This window comes from Portunus trituberculatus, chromosome 18 (assembly GCF_017591435.1).
Source record: "Portunus trituberculatus isolate SZX2019 chromosome 18, ASM1759143v1, whole genome shotgun sequence".
NCBI lineage: Eukaryota > Metazoa > Arthropoda > Malacostraca > Decapoda > Portunidae > Portunus > Portunus trituberculatus.
Window position 1 is genome coordinate 1,768,969 of NC_059272.1, and position 27,775 is coordinate 1,796,743.

Below are 27,775 nucleotides of genomic sequence, written 5' to 3' on the forward strand. Positions count from 1 at the left end.
AAATCATGCTTACATAAGTCAGTATTAGTTTGAGTTGTGTACAAAAACTAGATAAACACTGTATACACACTCTTAAAATTATCACATGAGGACAACTCAAAATGCCTGTCATATTTACAGTGAAGTCAATGAGCTTCGAAAAAGAGCCTCATTATGGACGATCTTTACTCAGGAACTTTGCAGCTTCCTTAATCATCCTCATGACTGACCATCATGATTATCACCAATCAATACACTGTTCAACAAAGACCACCTCACTCCTCTATGGCTACGAAATTGTGGCATTCTCCTAAACATCTAGAGTAGTGATCCCTTTGCAACACGTAACAGTAAATTCAAATTCTTGTTGCGTATACTGTCCAGAATTATTTTTGTGATACTTTAACCTTAAGTCTTTGCCCAGGGGGTGGGTGGCAAGGCCCATCCTCCTCCTTTGTTGTAATTATTTATTAATTCAACAATAAATGTATCAATCAATCAATCAAGTTTCAAGCTTCCCTTCATACGCTGCTATCACTGATGGGTTCATTCCGTCAACTTCAACTGCACAGTGTCTATAGCTTGTACACAGACATCCCTGGCCAGGAGGCACAAATACTGCTCTGTTCCATTTATTATCTTTTTTTTTTCGGTAATTGTAGGGATAACTTGTCATCTAACCAGTAGTGAAATGAAGAATGATTGATCTAAAACACACACAAGATTATAAATGTATACATGGGCAGGGATCCACTAACCTTAACAACGAGCAGAGGAGCTTCCGGCCGTGAAATGGTGATCGGTTTAATAATAACTATTGTACCGTATTGTAGCTACTTACTATACATTTCAGCGGTGGACAAACGGTGTTTTTTGCAGATATCTCCTAAACGAATCGTTGGATGAGTATGATATTTCAACACTACCTTGAACATACGTTCGTGATTTATGGTTAACATACCACAGTGCTATATGTGTTATGTGAGGAGTTTACTCGTGAAAAATAATTGTACCATACTCGTTAATAATCATATCTATACATACACACTTACAGGACATTATAATGTATAAATACAGTGGTGGGAGAAGTAGGGAGGGACACAGGAGTGAGGGAGGCGAGGAGCTAGGGAGAGGAGAGGAGGGATAAAGAGGGGGAGAACTTCCGAGACGGGGGAGGAGACCAAGATGTATTAGACTAATACATCTTGGGGCAGACGTAGTAGTGGTTAGGAATGGTTTGGGTGGGTGTTGGGGGGGCCACACTTTCATTCGAATGCGTCAACATAACTCGTCGGCTTTGTGTTATTTTTCACGAGTAAACTCCTCACATAACACATATAGCACTGTGGTATGTTAACCATAAATTACGAACTGACGTTCAAGGTAGTGTGTTGAAATATCATACTCATCCAACGATTCGTTTAGGAGATATCTGCAAAAAACACCGTTTGTCCACCGCTGAAATGTATGGTAGTCAGCTACTAATCTTGGATACCTCAGGCCTCAACCACTACGTTGTTAATATGCACAAATACCATAAACTTGGATATTTTCATATTCCTTGAAGTTTGAAGGAAACTATGGTGGGAGCCTACACCTCATTATGGCGTGAAGTCCTCAGCAAGACATCAAGTACCGCTGCCACACACGCCATGGCTGGCCCGGCCCACTTCACCAGCGGGCACGCTGAAATAGTGAAGTGTATTACGGTATTACCTTTGTCTACGGGTGTTTGTGGCAGAGTGAGCCGTGGCCGTGCTGACCTCCACTGCAAACCCCCTTGATACCTTTTCCCACCACCACCAGTCCGTAAGTCCACCACCACCTGTCATCGGACTCGTCTCGGAGACAAACACTTGCCGTGCAACTGTCGTCAGGTAGTCCTTGGTTTCAGAACAGCCTGCGATCACTTTCTCTGATGGAGACGGTGCCCAGGTCCTCCTGCGGTGTGTCTCGCAGAGATTGCCGCGGCTGTGTCTCACCGTAGTGCTGCGCCACGTGCGCTGCTACGTGACACCCAGACTCCACCAGCACAAAGTCGTGAGCCAGCACCGCCCCGGGGTAGGGTGGCGCCACCAGCAGGCTGACGGGGAGGTATTGCTGCTGGCACTCCCCGTACACCACTTGTGCCTGCCGGTTCCTGAGGGAGGGGAAAGACAACGCATTGTACTTACCTACCCAACCAATCGTCTCTATTATAATAAAAGTCCGTCTCCCCGCCCATGAAACCACTTCTCCCATTATATCAAAAGTCCAACATAAGGAAACCAAAAAGTCCCCATTACAAAGTCCACACACACACACACACACACACACACACACACACACACACACACACACACACACACCTGCAGCGCCTGAAGAACACGGGCTGGACCAGGTCGGGGAAGGCCTGCAGCACGGTGACAGTGGCATTGGTGAGGGCTGAGCGACCTACCATGGGGAACACTAGGTCCTCTACGGTCTCACACACTGCCACGCCCCCGCCGCTATCACACCTGCCACCACGCACAGACAGCCATGGAACGGTAAAACAAGGCGCGGTACATTAAAAACTGTACTCTCTTTAACACTTTTTTGAACAAAGATTAACAAAAGCTGTACGATTGTTTTGCGTAGCGAGAGAGCAACAGGGAAAAGACTCGAAAGAAACTCGAAGGAAAAATAGGAAAAAAAAAAATTATAACTCTTAAATGTTTGTGTATGGACGATAACATATTTACAGTAAAAGATATCAATTTTTTTTTTTTTTTGCTTAATGGAAGAGAAACAGCGAAAGGAAACGATAAATAATACGAGAAAGAGGAAGAGAGGAAAATAAATAAATAAATAAATAAAAAAAGAAACAATGGTAACTCTTAATTCTTGTGTATAGAGGAAATTACATACGTACAAGACATCTCTAAATGTTTTGCATTGAATTGAGTGACACGTCTAATAGAAGCTAAACACTAAAAGAAAGACAGCACTGACTGAAAATTTAAGGTATCGAAAGAAAGAAAGAAAAAAGAAAAAGAAACAAAGAAATAATACAACAGCAACAACAACAACAACAACAACAAGCATACCAGGAAGAAGATGAAGAAGAAGAAGAAGAAGAAGAGAGAGAGAGAGAGAGAGAGAGAGAGAGAGAGAGAGAGAGAGAGAGAGAGAGAGACTCACCCGCCGTGGTCGCAGGATGTGTGTGAGTAAGGAGCGTAGTCGGAGTAGGATGAATGAAGGATACCACTGCGAGGGTCCTGCAAAGAGAGAGAGACGAGGACCATGACACACACACACACACACACACACACACACACACACACACACAAAAGTTATCTAATTATCAGCACAGTCATTAGTTCATCAACGTAACGAGTACACTGTGTAGGTTAGATATTTACATAAAACTTTACTATAGATAATTCAAAATCCTAGAAATATGTGGAGGTAATAATCGTTGTGTGTACATGTCACATTATTAAAAAAAAGATTATTTGAAAACGTATTCTCCTTTTACCGCTACTACTACTACTACTACTACTACTACTACTACTACTACTACTACTACTACTACTACTGTCTCTTCTCTCTCACCACGACTATTTTCCAAAGCCACAGAGATTAGCAGTATTCTTACGAGTGTTTTGATGGTTGATAATATAGAATGCTGGTTAATCTGTCACTACTACTACTACTACTACTACTACTACTACTACTACTACTACTACTACTAAAGAAAAGGTCTAACTAGAAATATAAATGGCAAAAGAAAACAGTCACAAAAATCCTCAGCTACTAATGAAAAGTGAACGTCGAAATAAAGCAATAAAACAAGAGGGAAGTTTTTTAATCATTAAGACATTTCTCCCTCCTCATAATTTTGCTTACGTACTTTTAGGGAACTTTTAAAGATATGCCCTTTTATGCAGCGATTTTGTTGCCATAGACTAGAAACAGATAAATCACTAACAAATCACACACACACACACACACACACACACACACACGCAGGACAGACCGAGTGGGAGGCTGTGGGTGAGTCTTTTCCTGTCAGCATTTGGTAAAGACTCCTCATGTTGGTTCTCAAAGTCTTCATCATGGTCTGTCCCGCCTCCAGGATGCTCCGTCCTCTGTAGCTGCTGCACGAGAGAGAGAGAGAGAGAGAGAGAGAGAGAGAGAGAGAGAGAGAGAGAGAGAGAAGGGTATACTATGAAGTGAAGATGCTTAACCCCTTCAACACTGGGACATATTTTTACATTGAGATTTGTGTACGGTTAGACCATTTTATTAACATTAGGAAGGGTCTATGGAGGTCAGAAGATTAATGGCCACAGTTTTCACTATTCTAATTCCCCACATGAGTTTCTGAAGCTGTATAAAATCATCAGATAGTCACCAGAATGAATATGGAAACGCTTCATGGTACTGAAATTGTTAAAATGTGACTGTAATCTTTCGTTTCTCTTGTGTAAATCTCCTTCGTTCGTGTCTCCATCGCTATTTTGTACATACTCTCTTCGTCTCATCTATTCCCTAGTAAAGAAGAATTGTGTTTTGTTTTCCTTGTGTGAATCTGTTTGTTCCGGTCGTTTTTCCTACCTCAACTCTCTTAATTCTCTATTTGTCTCCTTTCTAATCCCTTGTAAAAAAAAAAAAAAAAAAAAAAAAGAAAAAGAAATGCTTGTTTGTTTTTCTCTTTCCCTGCATGTAAATCTCTCTCTCTCTCTCTCTCTCTCTCTCTCTCTCTCTCTCTCTCTCTCTCTCTCTCTCTCTCTCTCTCTCTCTCTCTCTCTCGTCTATCCAGCTCCACCTTGTTCTTTCTTCGCCTCCTCTCTCTTCCCTCATATATAAAAAGAAAAGTTTGTTTCCTTTCCCTGACAAATAAAATAATAATAAAAAAACAACAACAACCCTGTAGTTTATCTCCGTACCTTTACAGTGCCCTCTTTGCCTTTCCTGTGTGTGTGTGTGTGTGTGTGTGTGTGTGTGTGTGTGTGTAGCAGCCAGAAGACATAAACACACGTAACACTAAACTAACACAAAAAACACCCTGGAAAAGGTCACGAGGAACACTCACCTTGACTTCCCCAGCAGCTCACAAAGGCGCGGCAGTTTGGCACACACAGTCGGCCCCTCAGAGCCTCCCCGATGCGTGCTCTTGAAGGGGTACAGTTTAGCCCCGTCTGGAGCCACGCACGGCCCCGCAGACTGGAAGTAGTCCACGTATAGGTTCTTGAGGAGTTGTTCCTTCTTGGCGGTGCAGTAGTGAAGGTGGTGAGAGGCGGGGGGCAAGCTGCTGGAACCCAAGTTAATCCCAACCTGAGAGAAAAGTAGAGCACAGTAACCGATTAAGAGTAAGAACAAGACATGGAACCGATTAAGAGTAAGAAAAAGACTTGGAACCGATTAAAAGTGAAAAGAGAAGACCTGGAACCGATTAAGAGTAAGAACAAGATATGGAACCAATTAAGAGTAAGAAAAAGACTTGGAACCGATTAAGAGTGAAAAGAGGAGACCTGTAACTGATTAAGAATAAGAACAAGACCTGGAACCGGTTAAAAGTATAGCACAGTAAGAACAGAAGACCTGGAACCGATTAAGAGTAAGAAAAAGACTTGGATCCGATTAAAGGTGAAAAGAGAAGACATGGAACCGATTAAGAGTGAAAAGAGAAGACAAAGATTAGTTGAGACGTGGAACAGTTTGTATGAAGAAGTGGTGTCTGCAACGAGTGTGCATAGTTTTAAAGTAAGATTGGATAAGTGTAGATATGGAGACGGGGCCACACGAACATAAAGCCCAGGCCCTGTAAAACTGCAACTAGGTAAATACGACTAGGTAAATACACACCCACACCCACACATACACACACACACACACACACACCTTGATGCCAGTTTTGAAGAAGGCGGCTCCAGGCAGGGCGATATACACCTGGGGAAAAGAAGCAAAGGTAACACACACATATAAATAACACGGTTAGGAAAAAAGACAAACAGATCTGAAAGGAAAGCATTATACGGTTTGGCTGGGCATTAGTGAGTTGCAGGCTATGATATTCTGTAGACTGAATAATACTATAGGAAATAAGATGAATGAATAGATGAATAGATGAATGAATGAATAAATAAGATGACGTGAATTAGTATACTGTTTAATTTCTTCAGTACCAGGATGGGCTTTTTATTCATTCTGCTTGCTATTTTGGTGATTTTATACAGCTTCAGAAATATATGTTGGGATTAGAATAGTGAAGACTCTGGCCATTAATCGTTTGACCTCCATAGACCCAACCTACCTCAAACACGTACGAGGTCTGTCTAGGTATCAATAAGTCACGGGCTGTAATATTCTGTAGATGAAGTGATACGTAGAAAATAAGATAAATAGATAGATGAATGAAGGTACGAGTCTACGCCCTTCCTATCTATCCGATTACTTATTTGCCTGTCTGTCTACATGCTTCCTTACTCCTTCCAATGTTAACTTTATAAATAACCCAAAATATTTCACTCCATCTTTTTTTTTTTTTATTTATACCATGTGGGCTTTTCACGGGAATTTATGGGCTAAAGGGGATATTCTTTGTGGTACCTCCTATCTCAAAGCCCACCCGCTAGGAAACCGTTGCCCCGAGTGAGGAAGCCCAACCTACACTCGGACCGTGGACAGGATTCGAACCCGTGCGCTTGGAGATCCCTCGGATCCTAAAGCACACAATATGAACAACCTTTCCTCGTAATGGATAAGGAATACATTGGCTTGTCTAACCCATTCAGTACTGGAACGCCATTTTTACCATGAAATTTGGATAGACTATGATTGGACCATTTTATTTAAGATGAGTCTATGGAGGTCAGAAGATTAATGGCTTGAGTCTTCACTATCTTAATCCTCACATAAGTTTCTGAAGCTGTATAGAACCACTAAATAGTAACCAGAATGAATATGAAAAGGCGTTAAGATGCTAAAGAGGTTAACCCCTTCAATACTGCATGGGACACATTTTTTTACTTTGAGATTTGTGTACGATTAGAACATTTTATTGACATTAGGAAAGATCTATGGATGTCAGAAGATTAATGCAGAATCTCCACTATTCTAACCCCTAACATAAATATCTGAAGCTGTATCAAATCACCAAATAGTAAGCAGAATGAATATGAAAACGTGTCATGGTGCTGAAGAGGTTAATGGGACAAGCACGTACGAGTACTATCTATACACACAATTTGCTTGGATGTTACTGAACTACGGTGTGTGTGTGTGTGTGTGTGTGTGTGTGTGTGTGTGTGTGTGTGTGTGTGTGTGTGTGTGTGTGTGTGTGTGTGTGTTTACTTACGAGGAGGAGGACTGACAGGCGAGGAATGAGTGCCATCACAGAGGAAGGATGCGTGTGTGTGTGAGAGAAGACAGGCTGGCATACACCTACCCTGGTTACTTTGCCCTGTTCCCTGTCTTACCCTACCTTACCCTACACTGTACCTTGTTCTAGCCTACACTGTCCCTGTACCTCTTCTCTTACACCACCACCTTCACACACCACATACCCTTCTAATCCTATTACTCTGAGATCGTTTATCTAACTTCATCTACACAAACAGGCCATTTAATCTTCCACAAACGTTACTCTCTCTCTCTCTCTCTCTCTCTCAACCTGCCAGCAGTTTCAACACGGGACGGCAATTAAATTAAGACGAGGCACCGCACACGTTATTCAATGTATTAGCACTGTTGGACAACCTTATTAGACTTGTGAATGTGAATGGTGAATGCCTCTCTCTCTCTCTCTCTCTCTCTCTCTCTCTCTCTCTCTCTCTCTCTCTCTCTCTCTCTACGCTTCCCACGAGAGCTCAAGACAATCTACCCTCACCTGGACGCATCACACCTTGATATACCTTTTGCACTTGCCCCTCCTTCCCTCCGTAACCTACCCCTCTCTCTCTCTTCCCTTCCTCCACCCCACCCTCTCCCTCCTCCCCAGCAGCAGTACGGAACAAATGAGCGGTTACCTCCGTCAGACAATTCCACGCAGGCGCAGTCTCGTTCAGTGTCGCGAGGAAGGGCCGCCCCTACTGCCTGCCTGATGTCTGAATGAGTGAGTTTTCGAGATTTCTCCTAAGCGAGGGTCACAGTGGAGGGAAAGTGCCGTGAGAGGAACCAAGAGAGGAGGAATGGATGAGATAAATGTTAATGTAGTGAGAAATTAGAGACGAGGAGGGATGTAGAGGAATTGCAAAGAGATATATAAGGTAGGAGAATGAAAGGGAAATAAAGTGAGGGAAGGAAGGAAGGAAAGGAAGGAAGGAAGGATGGAAAAGAAGAGATGTATTGTGTGAGAGAGTCGAGAGAGAACGAGGGAATGTATATATAGGAATTGTGAAGGGAATGGGAAGAGATGATTAAAAATTGTTAGTTCGAATGAAAAGGGAAAGAAAGAAAAGAAAATGAAGAATGAAGAGATTGAAGAGATTAAAAGTGGTGAGGGAGAGATGGAAGGAGTAATAATCAATTCTCTTTATTTCCCTCTCTCTTCATTCTTTATTATCATCACCATTCCTCATCCTCTCTTCTCTTCTTCCTCCTGTTTCACTTTTCTCCTCTCTTTTCTCACTGTTCTATCTCTGTTTCCTCCATTCTACTATCTCTTTACTTTCCTCTACCCCATCTTGCTCCTCCTCTTCTTCCATATTATTATCACATCCTTTCCTTCCCCCTATCAATCCTTCAGGTTTATCCTACACATCCTTCTTTGTTTCTCTCGTCTTTCCTCTCCTCGATTATGTCATCACATCCTTTTCTCTCCTCTTCGTTCCTGCTTCCCTGTTTCACATCTTGCTTTCCTCCTACTCTTCATCTTCCTTTTCTTCTCATCCTCTTCCTCCACTACTTCCTCCTCCTTCTCCTCCTCCTCCTCCTCCTCCTCCTCCTCCCTTCTTGGTCACGACGAGGGGAAAGTTTAACAGTTTCCGGAAGAACCGAGGCGAATTAGCGTTATGAGCCGTGCAATTCACCCCGGTCGCCTGCTGGTCACCCAGCCAGTCTTCCCCATTACGGAGCGAGCTCAGAGCTCATAGACCGATCTTCGGGTAGGACTAAGACCACAACACACTCCACACACCGGGAAAGCGAGTTACATCCCTTACCTATTTACTGCTAGGTGAACAGGGGCCACACATTAAGAGGCTTGCCCATTTGCCTCGCCGCCTCCGGGACTCGAACCCGGACCCTCTCGATTGTGAGTCGAGCGTGCTAACCACTACACTACGCGGTGTGTGTGTGTGTGTGTGTGTGTGTGTGTGTGTGTGTGTGTGTGTGTGTGTGTGACTAATAGCCTTATCATTACACACATCATTACAAACACGGTAACTTATGGATATTGAAGATTACAGTGAATGAATGAACGAACGACTCTCTCTCTCTCTCTCTCTCTCTCTCTCTCTCTCGTCATTCTAGTCTTTCCTTTTCCTCTCCTACCTTAGCTACACGTTCAGGTAAGTTCCTCATCCTTGAATCTAGCTGAAGGTAAAGGTTATGTACTTATATTTCCTACCAGCTCGCCGCTACGCACCGCCAGACAACAGCAGGTGCAGTGGCGGAGGGTCACGTCAGGCAGGCAGGCAGTCAGTCAGTCAGTCAGTCAATCGGTCGCCACGTGCTCTCGCCACCCTCCACTGGTTAGGTTGTTGTGTGCTCGTGGTTCGCGCCTTTGTGTGAAGTCAAGTGTCTTTCTTTGGTTCCGTTTTCTCTTCGTGTCAAAGATGTGGTAGTTTTATCTATTTGTTGATTGATTTTTGGGTATCTTTCTACTTTTCTGAGTTTTTTTTTTTTTTTCTTCTTTCGCACGCGACAGTTCAAGCTTTTATGGTTTATCTGTCTGTCTGTTCCTGTCTGTCTATGTGTCTGTCTGTCTGTCAATTAGTTTATTCATGTCTGCTTATCTATGTATAGTCTTGTCTGTCTACGCATCGATCTATCTGTCTATCTTTATATATTTATCCATCTATACATATCTGTCTTCATATCTACTTATCTTGGCTTATCTATCTATCTATGTCTGTCTATCTATCCATTCATCTGTTAGTCAACATACCCACCCTCTATAGCATAGTCAGTTTGAAAACATTTAAGAAGTATATAGTAGTAGTAGTAGTAGTAGTAGTAGTAGTAGTAGTAGTAGTAGTAGTAGTAGTAGTAGTAGTAGTAGTAGTAGTAGTAGTAGTAGTAGTAGTAGTAGTAGTAGTAGTAGTAGTAGTAGTAGTAGTAGTAGTAGTAGTAGTAGTAGTAGTAGTAGTAGAAGTAGTAGTAGTAGTAGCAACAGTAGTACTAGCATTAGTATTAGTATTAGTAGTAGTAGTAGCAGCAGTAGTAGTAGTAGTAGTAGTAGTAGTAGTAGTAGTAGTAGTAGTAGTAGTAGTAGTAGTAGTAGTAGTAGTAAAAGTAGTAAACGTGGATATTGTGTTGGCTTAAAACACACACACACACACACAGAGAGAGAGAGAGAGAGAGAGAGAGAGAGAGAGAGAGAGAGAGAGAGAGAGAGAGAGAGAGAGAGAGAAATATAAAAAACACCCTGGAAAAAAAAAAAATAAAAAATTAGGGTAAAGAGGCACCCTGAGAAAATAAAATAATAGAAATAGATGTGGTTTATTATCAAGAGGAATTCCTTTCATTTAACCTTCCGCTGATGTGTGAGGCAGAGAGGAGAACATATAACTAATTACGTTGTGTTGACAGCTCCATTGCAGGAACGAAGCAACAAAGTATAGCAGAGAGCAGAGAGAGTAGGCTATACACTCTCATAATCTGGTTCTCCTAACTCTATATAGACCGTCCCCTTTCTCTCTCCCCCCCTACGATAACACATAACGAATAAGGTGTTGAAATAGTAAATACATGAGGAAAATTGGGAAGCTCTGAAAAAAGAAAATGAAAATCGAGTCAAAATTCATGAAAAGGTTTATGAAAGACTATTTTGAGAGAGAGAGAGAGAGAGAGAGAGAGAGAGAGAGAGAGAGAGAGAGAGAGAGAGAAGAAACGAACCCGGATTTTAGGAGGAAAGGAACTCATGCAGAAATAAAATAAAAAAAAAGAGAAAAGAGAAACAGGATAGATTAATGAAGTTTAGCTAGGTAGATAACAAAGGGAAACAAAGAGAGAGAAAGAACGAAAGACCAGGCGAGAAAGTTACATATGTGATGAATAAAATAAAGATAGAGGAGGAGGAATTGAGGAGGCTGTGAAGCGGTAAATTAAAAGTTCAGAGAGGGAGGCGAGCTGTGACATTCGATAACTCCCTCTCCTCCTCCTCCTCCTCCTCCTCCTCCCGCCTCCCTTGACAAACGCGTCCATCCTAGTACATCCCCCCTCTCTCTCTCTCTCTCTCTCTCTCTCTCTCTCTCTCTCTCTCTCTCTCTCTCTCTCTCGTGCCTGCAGTGAAAACAGGACGGACAGGACCACCACCTCATGTTAACCGCAAATCAGTAACGCCACGTGTGCTAACTAAAAATAAACATAAATATCAGCAGTTTTCTCCCTTTTTGCCTCGCGTTTGCATGGAGAAAGTGCGCATGTTTTGTTTGTCATGACTGTTGCTGCTGCTACTACTACTACTACTACTACTTCTACTATCATAACAATTACTACTACTGTCTCTGCATTTTATTACATCTACGGTTGTTGGTAATGGATGATGGACGCAAGAGGAGGAGGAGGAGGAGGAGGAGGAGGAGGAGTTGCCAGTATGAGTGAAGGTATAATAGTATTAATATCATTGGTTTGTTTTTCAGTTCTCTATATTCACATAAGTTTACACTATATAGTCCTTAATCCATCTCTCTCTCTCTCTCTCTCTCTCTCTCTCTCTCTCTCTCTCTCTCTCTCTTGGGCTGTTAATATTATCTATTTTTTTTCGCGCCAAATTTTCGTTTTAGTATTTTAACGCCAGGTTTTATGGTCTCTCTCTCTCTCTCTCTCTCTCTCTCTCTCTCTCTCTCTCTCTCTCTTATGACTACTGTCTATTTTTCTTTCACTCTTGATTGTGTTACATAGTTCACTGCAATTTACAAGGCGCAATACACTCAACACTATCATCATCTCCCTCTCATTCCTATCCGCTTTCTCTGCGTTTTTTTTTTTTCGTTTTTCGCTCTTCCGCCGACGCTCCTCCACTTTCCTATAACGCTAACCTCCCTGCTGTTCTCGGTTTCTCTCAATCTCTCACTTTTCTTCCCGCAGAGTCAGACTTAATTCTTCCCCGCTGCTGGAAAGGAAATTAGGCGTGGAATGGGCGTTGTCTGCACGGGCGGCGCTGACTGAGTAACTGCCTTTCTCATGACAACACTATTACGGCCTCTATAATTCCTTCCTCACAACCCACAACTCCTCGCCACAGCTTCCCTGACAGCACCACCGCTGCCTGTCATTCCTTGGTGTGTGGCTTTAGAGGGAAAGCGTGTATGGTGTGCTGGCGAGGGATGCAAAGGAATTTAACCACTTCAGTACTGAGATGCATTTTTACCTTGATTTTTTTGGGTATGATTGGACGATATTATTTGCATTAGGAAGGGTTTATGGAGGTCAAAAGATTAATGCCAAGAGTCTTCACTATTTTAAACCCCTACATTAGTTTCTGAAGCTGTATAAAATTGCCAAATAGTAAGCAGAATGAATATGAAAACGCATCACAATACTGAAGCGGTTAAAGATACAATGATGATGATGCAGTACGTACATGATGGCGATTGCAAAACATTTTCTTTTTCTTTTCTTTCATACGCTCGATCTCAGTTGTTTTCCACCTGTTGATACAGAATTCTTGTTAAATTATTGCCAGAACCACACCTCTGAAAGCTCCTACATTTGCAACTAAAGGCGGGTTCACACTCGTCAATATGCGACTGAAATTGCAAGTTTGTAGAGTTTAACATTTTTCCACGTCTTTTCACAGAACCAATCCTTCAGAAAGTAAACAGATTATGCAGGGAAGCCATAGAATGACTTCTGATCCTTCCAGAATTTCAGATTGGGACAGAACCAAGCTCAGTGTTGATAAAAGCTAGCATGTTATCTGTCCTCGCCATCACAGTTATACAGCGCACAGCCAACCGCAGCCTATCATTCCTTTGGTGTAGCGGCAGCAGAGGGATAGCGTGTAAGACAGGCGTCGTGCCTGGGACACTTTTTTTTTTTTATTCCATTTATGAATTTTTCTTCTTGGCTCATCCGGTGCTTGATTCCATAAATTATCGTTCTAAGATATTTATTTGCAATAATCAAGTGTCATTTCTCCCAGGAAGCCATTTTTAAATGCCCGCACTCTTGCATCATCGCCTGAGTCACGCGGAAAAAATTATGTATCATACATTGCTCATTTCAACGTACGTATAAGATTTTATATAAATATTTTTCTCTTAATAAATTTCACCCTCTGGCATTCTAGCCATCAGCAGAGGGTGGAACCAAGGAATATACAACAACCGTAGAATCCTTGGGTGCATCTCATGGTAAAGCTTACTTCAGCAGAACTAATTCGTTCTTATCTTAGCAAAACATAAAGTTTGTAAACAATTTCAATGTAATTTTTCTTATTTTCTTTCTTTCGTTCTTTTTTTTTTTTTCAATGTACTATTTTGGTTTGTATATACCATAAGTGAAGCTGGTGATGGATAACTTAGAAGGAGAGGGGAGAAGGGTGGGGAGGAGGAGGGAGGAAGGCGGAGGTTGAGTCACTCCACGAAAACGTCTTTGTAACTTTTCTCCTGATGTGATTCCTGAGAATGCTGTGGCTCACCAACACTTGCACTCTCACTAAATTCCTTATTTTTCATCACTAATAAGCCTCTTTGGTACCATCGTAAGTGTCTAAATAAAAACTACCGACAGAACGCAGGAAAATGTTGTTTTTCCAAAGACACGGCAGGACTAGGGATGTGCACCGGCATCCGGTATACCTGTATTACCAGTAGTACCAGTAATACGGTACCAGAAAGGTACAGTGGCGGCTGCGAGAAGGAAGATGACAGAGCTTTGTATACGACCAAATGTGCGGCAGATTGATTACCAGATATTTTCACCACTAATAAGCCTTTGGTGTCAATGTAAGTTTGTAAATGAAAAACTACAGAAAGAATGCAGGAGAATGTTAATCTCATGGGCGCGCAGAACAAATCACAACTGGCGGAAGGGGGGACACCAGGGAGCCTTTGTTTACAACTACGTGTGTGGACGTTCGACTATCAGGTATTTTTAGAGTATTAAATCGAACTTTTGCGTTCGAGTATTGAGAAGTTCGACGAGTATTTCGACGTTCCAGCATTGAGTCTCCACTGTATAGGTGATGTTGCCACAATTTTCAAAGTCTACAGATATAAGGAACTTGATTCGTATGAGTGTTTTTGCTATATATAACGTAGAAATCACATTAAATTGTCAATAATACGATCAAACTACCCTTAAAAACCCGTCTAACTGAAACAAGAATCTTTTAAAACTATGGGTGAAGTGACCAATATTTTTCAAGGACCACAGAGATGAAAAACCTTTTTCCTAAGAGTTTTATGCTATTGATAGAGCAGATATAAAGTCATTCTGTCAGTAGAAACATCAAATTACCTTTAAAAAATGTATGACTGAAACAAGAGTCTTTTGGAAATATATGTTATGTGGCCATTATTTTTCAAAGTCCGGAGAGATAACCCAATTTATCCATAGCAGGGTTTCTGCTGTTAATAAGGTAGAAATCATGTCACTCTGTCAATGAAACCATGAAACTACCCTTAAAAAACCGTGTTACTTCAACAACAAAACAAGTACAACTAAGAAAATTGACACTCTAGACAGGTGATCATCAAGTCAGTTGGTCCCCAAACCAATTGAGACTCAAGACAGTTGTTCCCAAACTTACTGACCACCTTTGTTCATTCTCGCTCACTGACTCACTGTACTTACATACCCAAAGGAGTGTGTGTGTGTGTGTGTGTGTGTGTGTGTGTGTGTGTGTGTGTGTAATTCACCTCCTCGGTCGTCTGCTGGTCACCCAGCCAATTTTCCCCATTACGGAGCGAGCTCAGAGCTCATAGACCGATCTTCGGGTAGGACTGAGACCACAACACACTCCACACACCGGGAAAGCGAGGCCACAACCCCTCGAGTTACATCCCGTACCTATTTACTGCTAGGTGAACACACCCCACACATTAAGAGGCTTGCCCACTTGCCTCGCCGCGCCGGGACTCGAACCCGGCCCTCTCGATTGTGAGTCGAGCGTGCTAACCACTACACTACGCGGTGTGTGTGTGTGTGTGTGTGTGTGTGTGTGTGTGTGTGTGTGTGTGTGTGTGTGTGTGTGTGTGTGTGTGTGTGTGTGTGTGTGTGTGTGTGTGTGTGTGTGTGTGTGTGTGTGTGTGTGTGTGTGTGTGTGTGTGTGTGTGTGTGTGTGTGTGTGTGTGTGTGTGTGTGTGTGTGTGTGTGTGTGTGTGTGTGTGTGTGTGTGTGTGTGTGTGTGTGTGTGTGTGTGTGTGTGTGTGTGTGTGTGTGTGTGTGTGTGTGTGTGTGTGTGTGTGTGTGTGTATTTCTGTGTATGTGTGGGTATGTGTGTGTGTGTGTGTGTGTGTGTGTGTGTGTGTGTGTGTGTGTGTGTGTGTGTGTGTGTGTGTGTGTGTGTGTGTGTGTGTGTGTGTGTGTGTGTGTGTGTGTGTGTGTGTGTGTGTGTGTGTGTGTGTGTGTGTGTGTGTGTGTATGTGTGTGTGTGTGTGTGTGTGTGTGTGTGTGTGTGTGTGTGTGTGTGTGTGTGTGTGTGTGTGTGTGTGTGTGTGTGTGTGTGTGTGTGTGTGTGTGTGTGTGTTTCACTGTTTGATCTGCTGCAGTCTCTGACGAGACAGCCAGACGTTACCCTACGGAACGAGCTCAGAGCTCATTATTTCCGATCTTGGGATAGGTCTGAGACCAGGCACACACCACACACCGGGACAACAAGGTCACAACTCCTCGATTTACATCCCGTACCTACTCACTGCTAGGTGAACACCACCTACACGTGAAAGGAGACACACCCAAATATCTCCACCCGGCCGGGGAATCGAACCCCGGTCATCTGGCTTGTGAAGCCAGTGCTCTAACCACTGAGCTACCGGGCCGTGTGTGTGTGTGTGTGTGTGTGTGTGTGTGTGTGTGTGTGTGTGTGTGTGTGTGTGTGTGTGTGTGTGTGTGTGTGTGTGTGTGTGTGTGTGTGTGTGTGTGTGTGTGTGTGTGTGTGTGTGTGTGTGTGTGTGTGTGTGTGTGTGTGTGTGTGTGTGTGTGTGTGTGTGTGTGTGTGAGAGAGAGAGAGAGAGAGGAGAGAGAGAGAGAGAGAGAGAGAGAGAGAGAGAGAGAGAGAGAGAGAGAGAGAGAGAGAGAGAGAGAGAGAGAGAGAGAGAGAGAGAGAGAGAGAGAGAGAGAATATCTATTTTAAATGATAGGATCAAAAGTGCTTTTCAATGGCCATGCTGACTAATCAGCGACAAAATACTTATTAGCGTCAAGGTTGTTTTCTCCTTTCAATTTTTCAAAACCTTCACTTAGGTCTCCTCTTATCCTGCGCTTCGTTAAGCTGAATACATTGAATGCTTCCACTCGTTCATCATGCGGCTCATTTCTCAGTCTTGGAATTATTGAAGTCACTCTACGCTGGATGTTTTCCAGTTTTTCAGTGTCTTTTCTGTAGTGTGGTGACCACAACTGCACACAGTGTTCAAGCTGAGGACGCACCACTGAGTTATACAGAACAAGTATAACTTTTCCAGATTGAAATTGAAAGCTTGTTCCAATGAACCCTACTAATTTGTTTGCCATCTTCAGTGTTCCTGTGCAGTGTTGACTCGGCTTCACATCTTTGGACACCACAACACCAACATCATCTTCACTTTCAGCACTGGCCATGGGCACTGTGTTCATCACGTATTTTGCTGCAACTTTTCCATATTGAATTCCATCTGCCATTTTCTGCCCAGCAGCTTAGTTGGCTGAGGTCACACTGTAGTCCCTGCCGTTGTGAGGAGGAGGAGGAGGAGGAGGAGGAGGAGGAGGAGGACATGTGGAGGAGTTTGCAGTTTTCTGTATTGAATCCCATGTGGCATTTTGTGGCCGGCATGTTAGTTGGCTAAGGTCAGTCTGTAGTTGGTGCCGTTGTGAGGTGGAGGAGGAGGAGATGTGAAGGACTTTCCACTTTTCTACATTCAAATTCATCTGCCATTTTCTGCCCAGCATGTTAGTTTCTTTTTTTCTTTTTTTCTGCCCAGGCCTATAGCGCCTATAGGTTTGCTTGAAGAATATGGGAAGTGCTGTTCAGCTTCCTCCCATTAGTGGCGCAGGCAGTTTTACTTATAGTGGTGGGCATATTAGGGCCCATTTCACCACCCAAGCGCATCTTTGGTGCAGCCACGTAGAACCTGGGTATCTTGGTGACATGTAGGTAACTTAAGCCACTCGACACATGGCAAAGTATCAAGGTGGTGCGTGGTGGGATTCCAACCTACGCGTGGACGTCTGCTCGATGCCACCACCACCACCACCACCTTATCCACTAGGCCACCTCTGTTTGCTGAGGTCACGCTGTACTTCCTGCCGTAGTGAAGTTCAGGAGGAGGAGGAGGACGACGACGACGACGACGAAGACGATGACGACGACAATGACGATCACAACGAAGAGCATGAGGAGGAGGAGGAGGAGGAGAACCACCAGGAGACGGGAAGAGGATGAAGAGGAGGAGGAGAGGAGCAGCAGGAGGAAGAAAAGGTGGAGATAAGGACTGAAATTTAACGTCAGCCTCCACCATCCCTGCCACCCTTCACCACCACCACCATCACTCCCAACACCACCACCACAACCACCACAACCACCACCACCACCACCACCACTCCCAACACCAGTACCACAACCACCACCACAGCCACCACGACCACCACCACCACCACTCCATATACGACTCCGCCAGGAGGAGGAGGACATGATGAAAAAAGCGGAGGAGGAGGAGGAGGAGGAGGAGATACGGAGGAGGAAAAGGATTTCAGGAGGAGGAGGAGGAGGGGTAAGAGGAGGAGGAGGAGGAGGAGGAGGAGGAGGAGGAGGAGGAGGAGGAGGCGGAGATGTGTGGCCCAGGGAAGAGGGAGGGTGAGGAGAGCAGCCCGCGCCACCCAGGCAGTGAGGCGGTGAGTGTGCCGTGGCACTGTACATGTGCCTCACTGCCTCACCATCAGGTGGAAGGGCTCCTGGAGCTGGCTCCGTAGCAGTTCTTGCTCCAGCGCCGCCAGGGCCCGCTCCACCTTGGGGAGGCAGGGGCGGCAGCTCCACTCCTCACGGGCGCAGCGCTGCCCCAGCCGCCACAGGGGCACCGCCAGCCAGGGCTGCATGCATAAATCTGCTATCTGCTGCAGCAGGATGCCCAGGCTGAACACGTCCCCTGAGGCAAACACGGGCCGCCGCGCCTTCACCTCCGGCGCCATCCAGGGACACTCAGCGCCTAACCCTTCCCTGGGGAAGTCGTCCTCCTTGCCCGTCTCTAGGCTGAAGTCCCCAGCGATACGCCCCGCGCGGCACGCCCAACCCAGGTCGATGACGTGCAGCACGGGGTGGTGCACGCCGCCCGAGACTGTGATGTTGTCAATCTTCAGGTCATTGTGCACCACGCCCCGGGCGTGTACTTCCCCCAGGCGGCGGCATAGCTGCCTCAGGGAGCGCAGCACTCCCTGCACGGAGCACTGCATCAGGAATTTGTCGTACGGCTCGCCGACAAACTCCTGGATGATGGTGAGGGGCCGGAAGCCCAGTGCCAGGGGGCGCGGCACGCCCCCTGCACCGCGCAGCTCCAGCATGAGCCGCGCCTCCCGCATCATGAACTGCAGTGCTCCGTCGTGGTGGAACTCCTTCCTCACCACGGGCGCGCCGCCCCACATTAAGAGCCGCGCGCAGGCGTTGCCGCCGCTGCCCAGGAAGGAGCCGCCGTCTAGGGCGCGCATCTCCTTCTCCCTCAGGAAGGGGATGCGGCGGCCCAGGAAGTCAATGTCGCCTTCCCGGGCCTCTGACTTCTGCCAGATGCGCCGCCACATCCAGCAGACTAGGGGCAGCACTGCCAGCAGGCACAGCAATGTCTGCAGGGCAGCCTGTGTCCAGGCCCCCGCCCCGCCCTGCAGAGACTCGTGCCACGCCAGCAGCACCACCATCACTAGCGCCCACACCACTTTGAGGGAGGGCCCCTTCAGGTTGTAATTCCCTCGGGGCCCTTTGGGGCGGCACTGCCCGTGGACCTTTCTTCGGCCCTTAGTGACGCCACGCCTCCCGGCAGGAAGCTTGGCGGCACCTGTGCCTCAGTGGCGGGAGCGGCAGGAGAGGCAATGTCAAGGCCTGACAAGGGCGCTTCACCTTCTACTCCCAGAGGCATATCCTCCTGAGGTACGTCCATTACAGACAATTCCTCCAGGGGCTTGTCCTCCAGGAGAGGCCCCATGCTGCCCGCTCCGAGAGCCGTGCCCGCGCCAGCAAGAGCATCGCTCGAGCAGGACAATGCCCGGCCCAGAGCCTTGCTCACCACGCTGTGCGCGGGCCTCGGGCAGTGCAATTCTCCACCCAGAGCCCCGCTCACCGCACCAGGCGGAGGGCTCGGGCAGAGTGGAGCCTCGCTGGGTGCGTGCAGTGCCGGGTTTGGGTCCTGCACCCCCCAGCTCAGGTGCACGCCCTCGCTGCTGGAGAGGAGCCGCAGCGTGAGGTGGGCGGGTCCGGCCTGCAGGGCGGCCAGCAGGTCTGCCAGCGTGCCCTGCGTGGTCTTCCTCACGCCGCGGCTCGTCCAGGCCCGCAACTTGAGGGGCGCCTTGGGGGGCAGCCTCGCCAGAGCCTTGAGGTCCAGCCTCGTGTGCCCCGTGACATTGTGCCACTCCCCTGACGCCGCCCGCCGCCACCCGTCAGACGGGAACGTGAACATTGCCACATGGTGCCCCCTCGCCAAGCACCAGCGGCGCCCAGTGCTGAGCAGGGCGCGGCGCACCCCGAGCTGGGGTGAGGCCGCCACACCTGCACAGCGCAAGAATGACATCTCTTCAGTTCTGGGCATAGTTCCCGTCTGAAAAGAAAAAGAAATTTAAACCCCCGAGGAGGAGTTTTTGTACTCCGGGGGTCACCGGGGTGGTCACGTGACCCCAGCCCTGCAATGGTCACGTGACCACAACCAGAGCCCCGCCAATAGGGATGCAAACGAAGAATAGATAAAACCTAATTTCAGTCAGGAAGATATATATATATATATATATATATATATATATATATATATATATATATATATATATATATATATATATATATATATATATATATATATATATATATATATATATATATATATATATATATATATATATATATATATATATATATATATATATATATATATATATATATATATATATATATATATAGAGAGAGAGAGAGAGAGAGAGAGAGAGAGAGAGAGAGAGAGAGAGAGAGAGAGAGAGAGAGAGAGAGAGAGAGAGAGAGAGAGAGAGAGAGAGAGAGAGCGTATGTTGTGGGACAGCTTTCAAATTTGCCTCTATGTTGTCCACCTAATCCCTCAATACACCACCCTCCACTGCTGGGCCGAACCAGGTGACACATCCAGGCCATACACTGGGACATTTTTTCATGCCGATACAACATGAATTCACCCCAACTCACACCTCTCTCTCTCTCTCTCTCTCTCTCTTATATATGTTCACAGTTCAAAGTTCACAGAGATGAGAAACCTTTTTCCTAAGAGTTTTTATGCTATTGATAGAGCAGATATAACGTCATTCTGTCAATGGAACCATCAAGTTACCTTTAAAAAAGACTAAAACAAGAGTCTTTTGGAAATACATGTTATGTGGTCACTATTTTTCAAAGTCCATAGAGATGATAAAATTTCCATAGCAGGGTTTTAGCTATTAATAAGGTAGAAATCATGTTAATCTGTCAATGGAACCATGAAACTACCCTTAAAAAACCGTGTTACTGAAACAAGACTTTTAGAAATACAACTTATGTGGTAAATATTTCTCAAACTCTACAATTATGAGAAACTTTGTTCGTAAGAGTGTTTTTGCATTTGATAAGGTAGAACACTGGTGATGGTAGTAACACCAATAGTCCAGTTATGTCGGCACCAACAGTACTATTTTATCATTATTATTATTATTATTATTAGTAGTAGTAGTAGAAGTAGTAGTAGTAGTAATAGTAGTAGTAGTAGTAGTAGTAGTAGTAGTAGTAGTAGTAGTAGTAGTAGTAGTAGTAGTAGTAGTAGTAGTAGTAGTAGTAGTAGTAGTAGTAGTAGTAGTAGTAGTAGTAGTAGTAGTAGTAGTAGTAGTAGTAGTAGTAGTAGTAGTAGTAGTAGTAGTGGTAGTGGTAGTAGTAGTAGTAGTAGTAGTAGTAGTAGTAGTAGTAGTAGTAGTAGTAGTAGTAGTAGTAGTAGTAGTAGTAGTAGTAGTAGTAGTAGTATATAAGCCCTTATCTGAAACTGTTGCTCTTTCACCATCGCTGTTTTCCAAAGGGTCCAGCTGAAGATAATCGTGTTTTGAAGTGTTTCTTTATGATTGTGGTGATAGGCTGGCAAGAATTCTAGTATATTGAAAGGAGAAACTGTCTTGAAAACCCGACTAGTTGTCTCTGTGGCCTCACAAAATTATTGCAGTGAGAAGGGAAGCGGTTTCTGAAAACGGAAAATAAGTAACCATAGTAGTAGTAGTAGTAGTAGTAGTAGTAGTAGTAGTAGTAACACCCCTTTAACGCCCTCAGGCATCCCGGTCGAAGAGGCCAAGAAATCTAGTCACGTGTCCATAGTGGTAACCTCTCGCGGCGGTCACTCAGGGTCCATGGAAGGCATTATCCCCACCAACACCCACTACAGCGACAGACTTTACAAGCAACTCGTCTCCTCAGTCTTCTCCAACCTCGAGCAGCTTGGGCACGTGAGGCACGAGGCTCAGAAGTACGCGACGGAGGGTGTGTGTAGCGGTGCGGGGGTGAGGGGTGACGGGGAGGGGTCAGCATCGTCAGTAGCAGGGGTGTCAGGGTTACCTCAGGCGTCTTCATAATATCACGCTCCTGTTATGCTCTTAGTGGTGTTGTTAGTGGTATTATTATTATTATTATCATTATTATTATTATTATTATTGTTGTTATTGTTGATGTTATCGTTATTAGCATTGCTGTTGTTGTTTTCATCGTTGTTAATGATATTATGATTGTTACTAAATCAGTGTTATCTATACTGTTAGTTGAAATGCATTCTTTTTAAATAATAATAACAACAATAATAATAATAAGAAGAATAATAAGAATAACAATAATCATAATGACAATAATCAATGAACAAAAGTCAGAGAGGGATGGAAAACAGGAAAATGTAAAGAATGTTCATGATAAGGAAATAATGATGTTTTTCCATCCTTGAGCCAACCCGATACAATGAAGATAACAGAATGATGACAGGCGGCCATTATCACTGCCGTACAGCGTAGTTATAACCAGTACAACGAAAACCAGTACGTACGTTCGTGCACAAACAGTGATGATAGTTACTGCGTCACGGTGTATCGTGCATCGTATCAAAGTAAAGGAAAAGGATGTGGGTGATGCTCAAGTCCATTACTGCGCTGTTTTCTGATGAACCGGAAATCACAAAGCTTATGCACACATTTATGTTGTACAGTCTTTGTAGAGAAAGCATTACGTTGACATTTTGTATATCAAGGGTTGAACTCTGAAGCTTGAGACACACTACTGTTAGTCACGTTATTAACCCCTTCAGTACTGGGACACGTTTCTACCATGAGTTTGGGTATGATTAGACAAGTTTATTTGCATAAGGAAGAGTGTATGGAAATTACAAGATTAATGGTCCAGAGGATTCACTATTCAAATCATCAACAACATGAGTTTCTGGAGCTCCAATCACCAAACAGTAACCAGAATAAATATGCAAACGCGTCGTTGTACTGAAGGGGTTGAGATGATTATGATTGTGATTTAGTAATAGATAGGAAGGCACCGGTTCTCATAGTGGTAGACCAGAGGAATAGAGTCGTTCATCAGGCTGTTAGTGGTGGGCCATTAGGGAGCTTTAAAAGGTCACACAAATGGATGGGTGAAGGTGAGGTGGGCGGAAACTAGCGGGCATTCCTACAGGAACTGCCACGTGTACACCTCATGGCTTCTTGCAGCTTCCCTTCTTTCACCGAGTGTTTATTTCAAGAGCCACATTAGTTAAATTATAAAAAAACTCCCATTATTCTGTCATATCTTCATGTTAAATTTGTGTTTTAAAACTATTTAGATTATTATTGATTTGCGATGTATATTTTATTGTGAAGTCACATGAAAGATTGTTATTGTTGTCTTCAGTAATATATAAACTGACCACCAACGAACACGCACTGTACTATACGAGTGTGCTACAGGAGAAGGTATTTGTTGTTTGTTACACCAATAACATGGAATATTCCCAAAGAATATTGTTCTTGGCATTCTAATCACCCAAGCCTTGGGGTAAGACAGAGTAAGTCAAAACAATGGAGCTTCCCCGAGTCCTTAATGTTCTCCCTAGCTAGCTCCAATAGACCTCTGCATCACAGCTAATGTAAGCACACTATGTAGCTAGCTGGGTCAAGATTTCCATTAACGTGTGTGTGTGTGTGTGTGTAATTCACCTCGGTCGTCTGATGTTCACCTAGCCAGTCTTTCCCATTACGGAGCGAGCTCAGAGCTCATAGACCGATCTTCGGGTAGGACTGAGACCACAACACATTCCACACACCGGGAAAGCGAGGCCACAACCCCTCGAGTTACATCCCGTGCCTATTTACTGCTAGGTGAACACACCCCACACATTAAGAGGCTTGCCCATTTGCCTCACCGCTTCCTGGGACTCGAACCCGGCCCTCTCGATTGTGAGTCGAGCGTGCTAACCACTACACTACGCGGTGTGTGTGTGTGTGTGTGTGTGTGTGTGTGTGTGTGTGTGTGTGTGTGTTGTTTTCCTGTGGAGTCCACTTTCACGAATGTTACAAGGCTCAGGATGTTGCCTGGAAATCTAGGTTTAGTTTATTTACTGCAGGCAGAATGTATGCCAAAAAGGAAAAGTACATTTTTATAACAGGATTATGTAATTCCTGCAATATTGCTGAAGCAGATGCCATCTTATCCTCCAATGCAGCAGATGTAAAATACAGCTTAAGTGTAGGCCATTGCTCTAAAACTCTTTTTACCACCTCTTCCAAGGAGAGCCATCTAGTAAAACTAGGGTGCAGTATTCTATGAAGTGGAGCCTCTGTGAATTTCTGAAATTCCTCATATTCTGTGAATCTTTTAGGGCTGTTCATTATGTAGGTATGTATGTTCCGAGCTAGTTCTTCAACCCTATTAGGCAGCTCGCCACATGCATTTGAGGCACAGAGGGCAATGGAGTGGCACACGCATCCTTGCACAAACAGGGATGGATTTTCTTTTCTTAGCAGAGCCATGACTCCTCCCTTTTCTCCCATCATAACACTTGCGTTATCGCTGGCAAAGCCGATAACATTTTTCATAGGAATTAAATGCCTGTCAAAAAACTGCACTATTGAGCTAAAAATACCTTGAGCTGTACAATCAGTTACCTCAAGTAAACTCAGAAAGTGATCACAAGTTTTCTGAACTTCAAGGTCATAGAACCGAGCAATCAAAACAAGGTGTTTTTGTGTAGAAAGGTCGGTAGATTCATCAATGATGAGAGAAAATTTTGTGTCCTTCAGACGAGCAACAATCTCAGATAGAAAAGCATCACCCATTACGTTCCCAAGGATAGCTGAGGCTTTTGTTCTGCCACATTTAACAGCACTCGCAATTTTTGAGTCTGGGCACACATTAGCAATAAACCCTGGCAAATGATCCATTACTGAGACAGGTAAGTTATGTTCTGCAATGAAGGCGCACATCTTAAGCTCTGAGGCTACGACTTGTTTTTCAAAGCTTGCTGATACACTTGGTTGAAAATAATTGGTGACTTTCTTATGCTGGTTACTTGCATTCATGTTTTTCTTGTGTTTCTCAGTTGTTGTGCCTTTCTAGTAATGTTATGCTGCCGGATAATTCACTATCACATGCAGTGCAGAATGCCTTATTTGGGTTTTTCTTACTCTGGATCATCCATGGTGAGAATTTGGGGTCACTTAGCAGTTTCAACTGAAATTTATGATCATATTTGACTTTCTTCTTTGGAGTCTGAGGACCCTCATCATCACTGTCAGAGTCATGTGGTCTTACTTGTCTGATATCACTCATGCTTGTAGCATGTCATTAACCCTGGATAAAAAAAACGAATAAATAACATTCGTAACCGTACTGTATGAAATTATCTCGTAGACCCCAAGGCCACTAAAGCACATAGCTTACTCATCTTTCCCTACATATTCACCCCACTCCCACGCACGTGGCGGTCCTTCGCTACCTACACACATCCTTCCCCACCCATCTACACACACACACACACACACACACACACACACACACACACACACACACACACATAATCCTTCCCCACCCATCTACACACACACACACACACACACCTTCCCACACACACACACACACACACACACACACACACACACACACATAATCCTTCCCTACACACACACACACACACACACACACGTTTCCTAACTCATTCCTACACATGCACACTAACATATATGTTTTCCCTTTAAAAAATAATTGAATAAATAGAATAAAATTTATAAAAAATATGCAAACGCCCAGGCTACATTTGTTTCTGATAAGCTGGTATTGGTACGTATAATACTGTCCTGAATAAAAGCAAACTGTCTACATAATCTGATCCTTCACCGTAATTACAAAACAAACGTGGTTTCACTTTAACGACACTCACGCTACAAGACCCTTAAGACAGGGTGATAGATCACCAGACCACTAGCTGTGACACCAGACAGACACTGATGAGTGATGGACCAGTGCTGCCACTCTTGATTTTATAAAAAAAAGCCAAGAGCACAAGCAGGTGTTTTACTGTCCTTAGGGCAAACTGTCTGCATAATCTGATCCTTCACCGTAATTATAACACAAACGTGGTTTTACTTTTATCAGTTTCACGACACCCACGCTACAAGATCCTGAAGGTAATCCGTAGGGTACAACCCACGCCAGACTGACAGACACTGACGAACCACGGGACGCATGTAACTTATCTTTCGAGAGAGAGAGAGAGAGAGAGAGAGAGAGAGAGAGAGAGAGAGAGAGAGATGGGAACAGTCTATGCCATTGGGTAATTTTAGACACAAGGCGGGACGCATGTAGCTTATCTTCAGTGATTGGTGGAGACAAGGATGGTGGGAGGAGCACTAGGATTTCAAGGACAGCATACGGCGTGTATAGTTGGTATCCAACACACTATACGGGACAACTGACTTGAAGAAAGCTCAGAAAAGAAATATGACGCCTACGTAGGCGTCACCGTATATGCTACTGGGGCTTCATGACGCCTACATAGGCGTCACCGTATTGAAGGGGTTAAGGGAGGATGAGGTAATGAGAGGAGGTGGTGAGGTGGCGCAGGAACATAGACGTACACACGGATGAATTAAGCAACAGTTAAAGTGATTGTCGGAAGTTATTTTCTTAACTCTCTACTTATGCTTCGCCACGTTTTCTTTTCTTCTAAGGACAATTCTGAAACACTTCTGCGCCACACGCCCCAGACTTTAATTAATTCATTTGAAAGACTCTTGTCGCAGTGAAATGTACATGTGTTTGGAAGGATGTCTTAACGTGTCTTTAGTGACAGATTAAACAAGATTATTCATGTTACCAAGAGGTGAAACAGTCTTGAGACTGAAATCATCTTTGTGACCTTTGAAAATAGTCACGAATAAATTAGCAAAGTGCTCTTAAATATTGACAAAGTCCCGCTGTTTGTCTCTTTCCCTCAGTCTTCAGTCGTCTCATATGATAATATCCTTGTGAAACATGAATACACTCACTAGTGATTGATGTATTTTTGATAGATCAGAGGACTTCAAGAGAGGATAAGGCTAAGTAAGGTGTGGGCATACTAAAAGCTTACTCACCGTGGGCGCCAAGGATGCATCGGTGAGGTGGTTGTGGTGGTGTTGTGGTCAATAAGCCTGTGTTGTGGATGGATGGATGGATGGATGGATTTTGGCTTAGGCGCCGCAACATCGAGGGTAGGGTTGTAAAGGGTGGGAAAGTTTCCGGGAAAATGGAAATTTTCCAGGGAATCTTTCCGGGAATTTTCAGGGCCCGGGAATTTTGGGAGTTTTCAGGAATATTCACATTTTTCACAACTTTTTCTGTATATTGATAAGTAAAGCAATTTTAGGTAATATACTTATTAATTAGATACAGTTAAGCATTGAAAAAAATGTATTTCATTACAATTACAATACCTACAAGGTTGGTGTCACTGACCACTGTCAAAACTTCAAAAGCTTGCTTTGAGTTACGCAAATTCTTGGTAAGATTTACTTCCCGATTAAGCTGTAGTTTTGTATTACTATATTACACTTTTTAATGACCTAATATTATCCCTATGTGTGTATGCATATTGTAATGAGACAATCTCTAAGAAAGTCTGTAGAAAATAAGTGTCTTCAGCTCCAGTTAGCAACTTAGTACAGTACATGGATGTGTATTGAACGAGACACTGGCTGATTGTTTTTGCTTTTGATGTGTATGTGTCAAAGTTGTTGTACTTATAATATTATTGTGTGGGGTTTACTGTTTTTGTTGTGCTTGTTA

General features: G+C 44.1%; 1 protein-coding gene across 2 annotated transcripts; it reads right to left on the minus strand.

Annotated features, from left to right (window-relative positions):
* Positions 1 to 1,335: 1,335 nt before the first annotated feature.
* LOC123505662 lies at positions 1,336 to 7,785 on the minus strand. 2 transcript variants are annotated; one of them, XM_045257285.1, is made up of 7 exons: positions 7,304 to 7,785; positions 5,848 to 5,895; positions 5,039 to 5,280; positions 3,980 to 4,097; positions 3,142 to 3,218; positions 2,328 to 2,477; positions 1,336 to 2,119 (listed from the first exon to the last, which is right to left on the minus strand). In XM_045257285.1, exons 1-7 carry the CDS (start codon positions 7,337 to 7,339, stop codon positions 1,870 to 1,872), a joined length of 921 nt encoding a protein of 306 aa, XP_045113220.1. In that variant the 5' UTR covers positions 7,340 to 7,785; the 3' UTR covers positions 1,336 to 1,869. The 2 variants fall into 2 exon arrangements, with proteins under 2 accessions (XP_045113220.1, XP_045113219.1); XM_045257284.1 differs by having other exon boundaries at positions 1,337 to 2,119; positions 3,980 to 4,100.
* Positions 7,786 to 27,775: the final 19,990 nt, after the last annotated feature.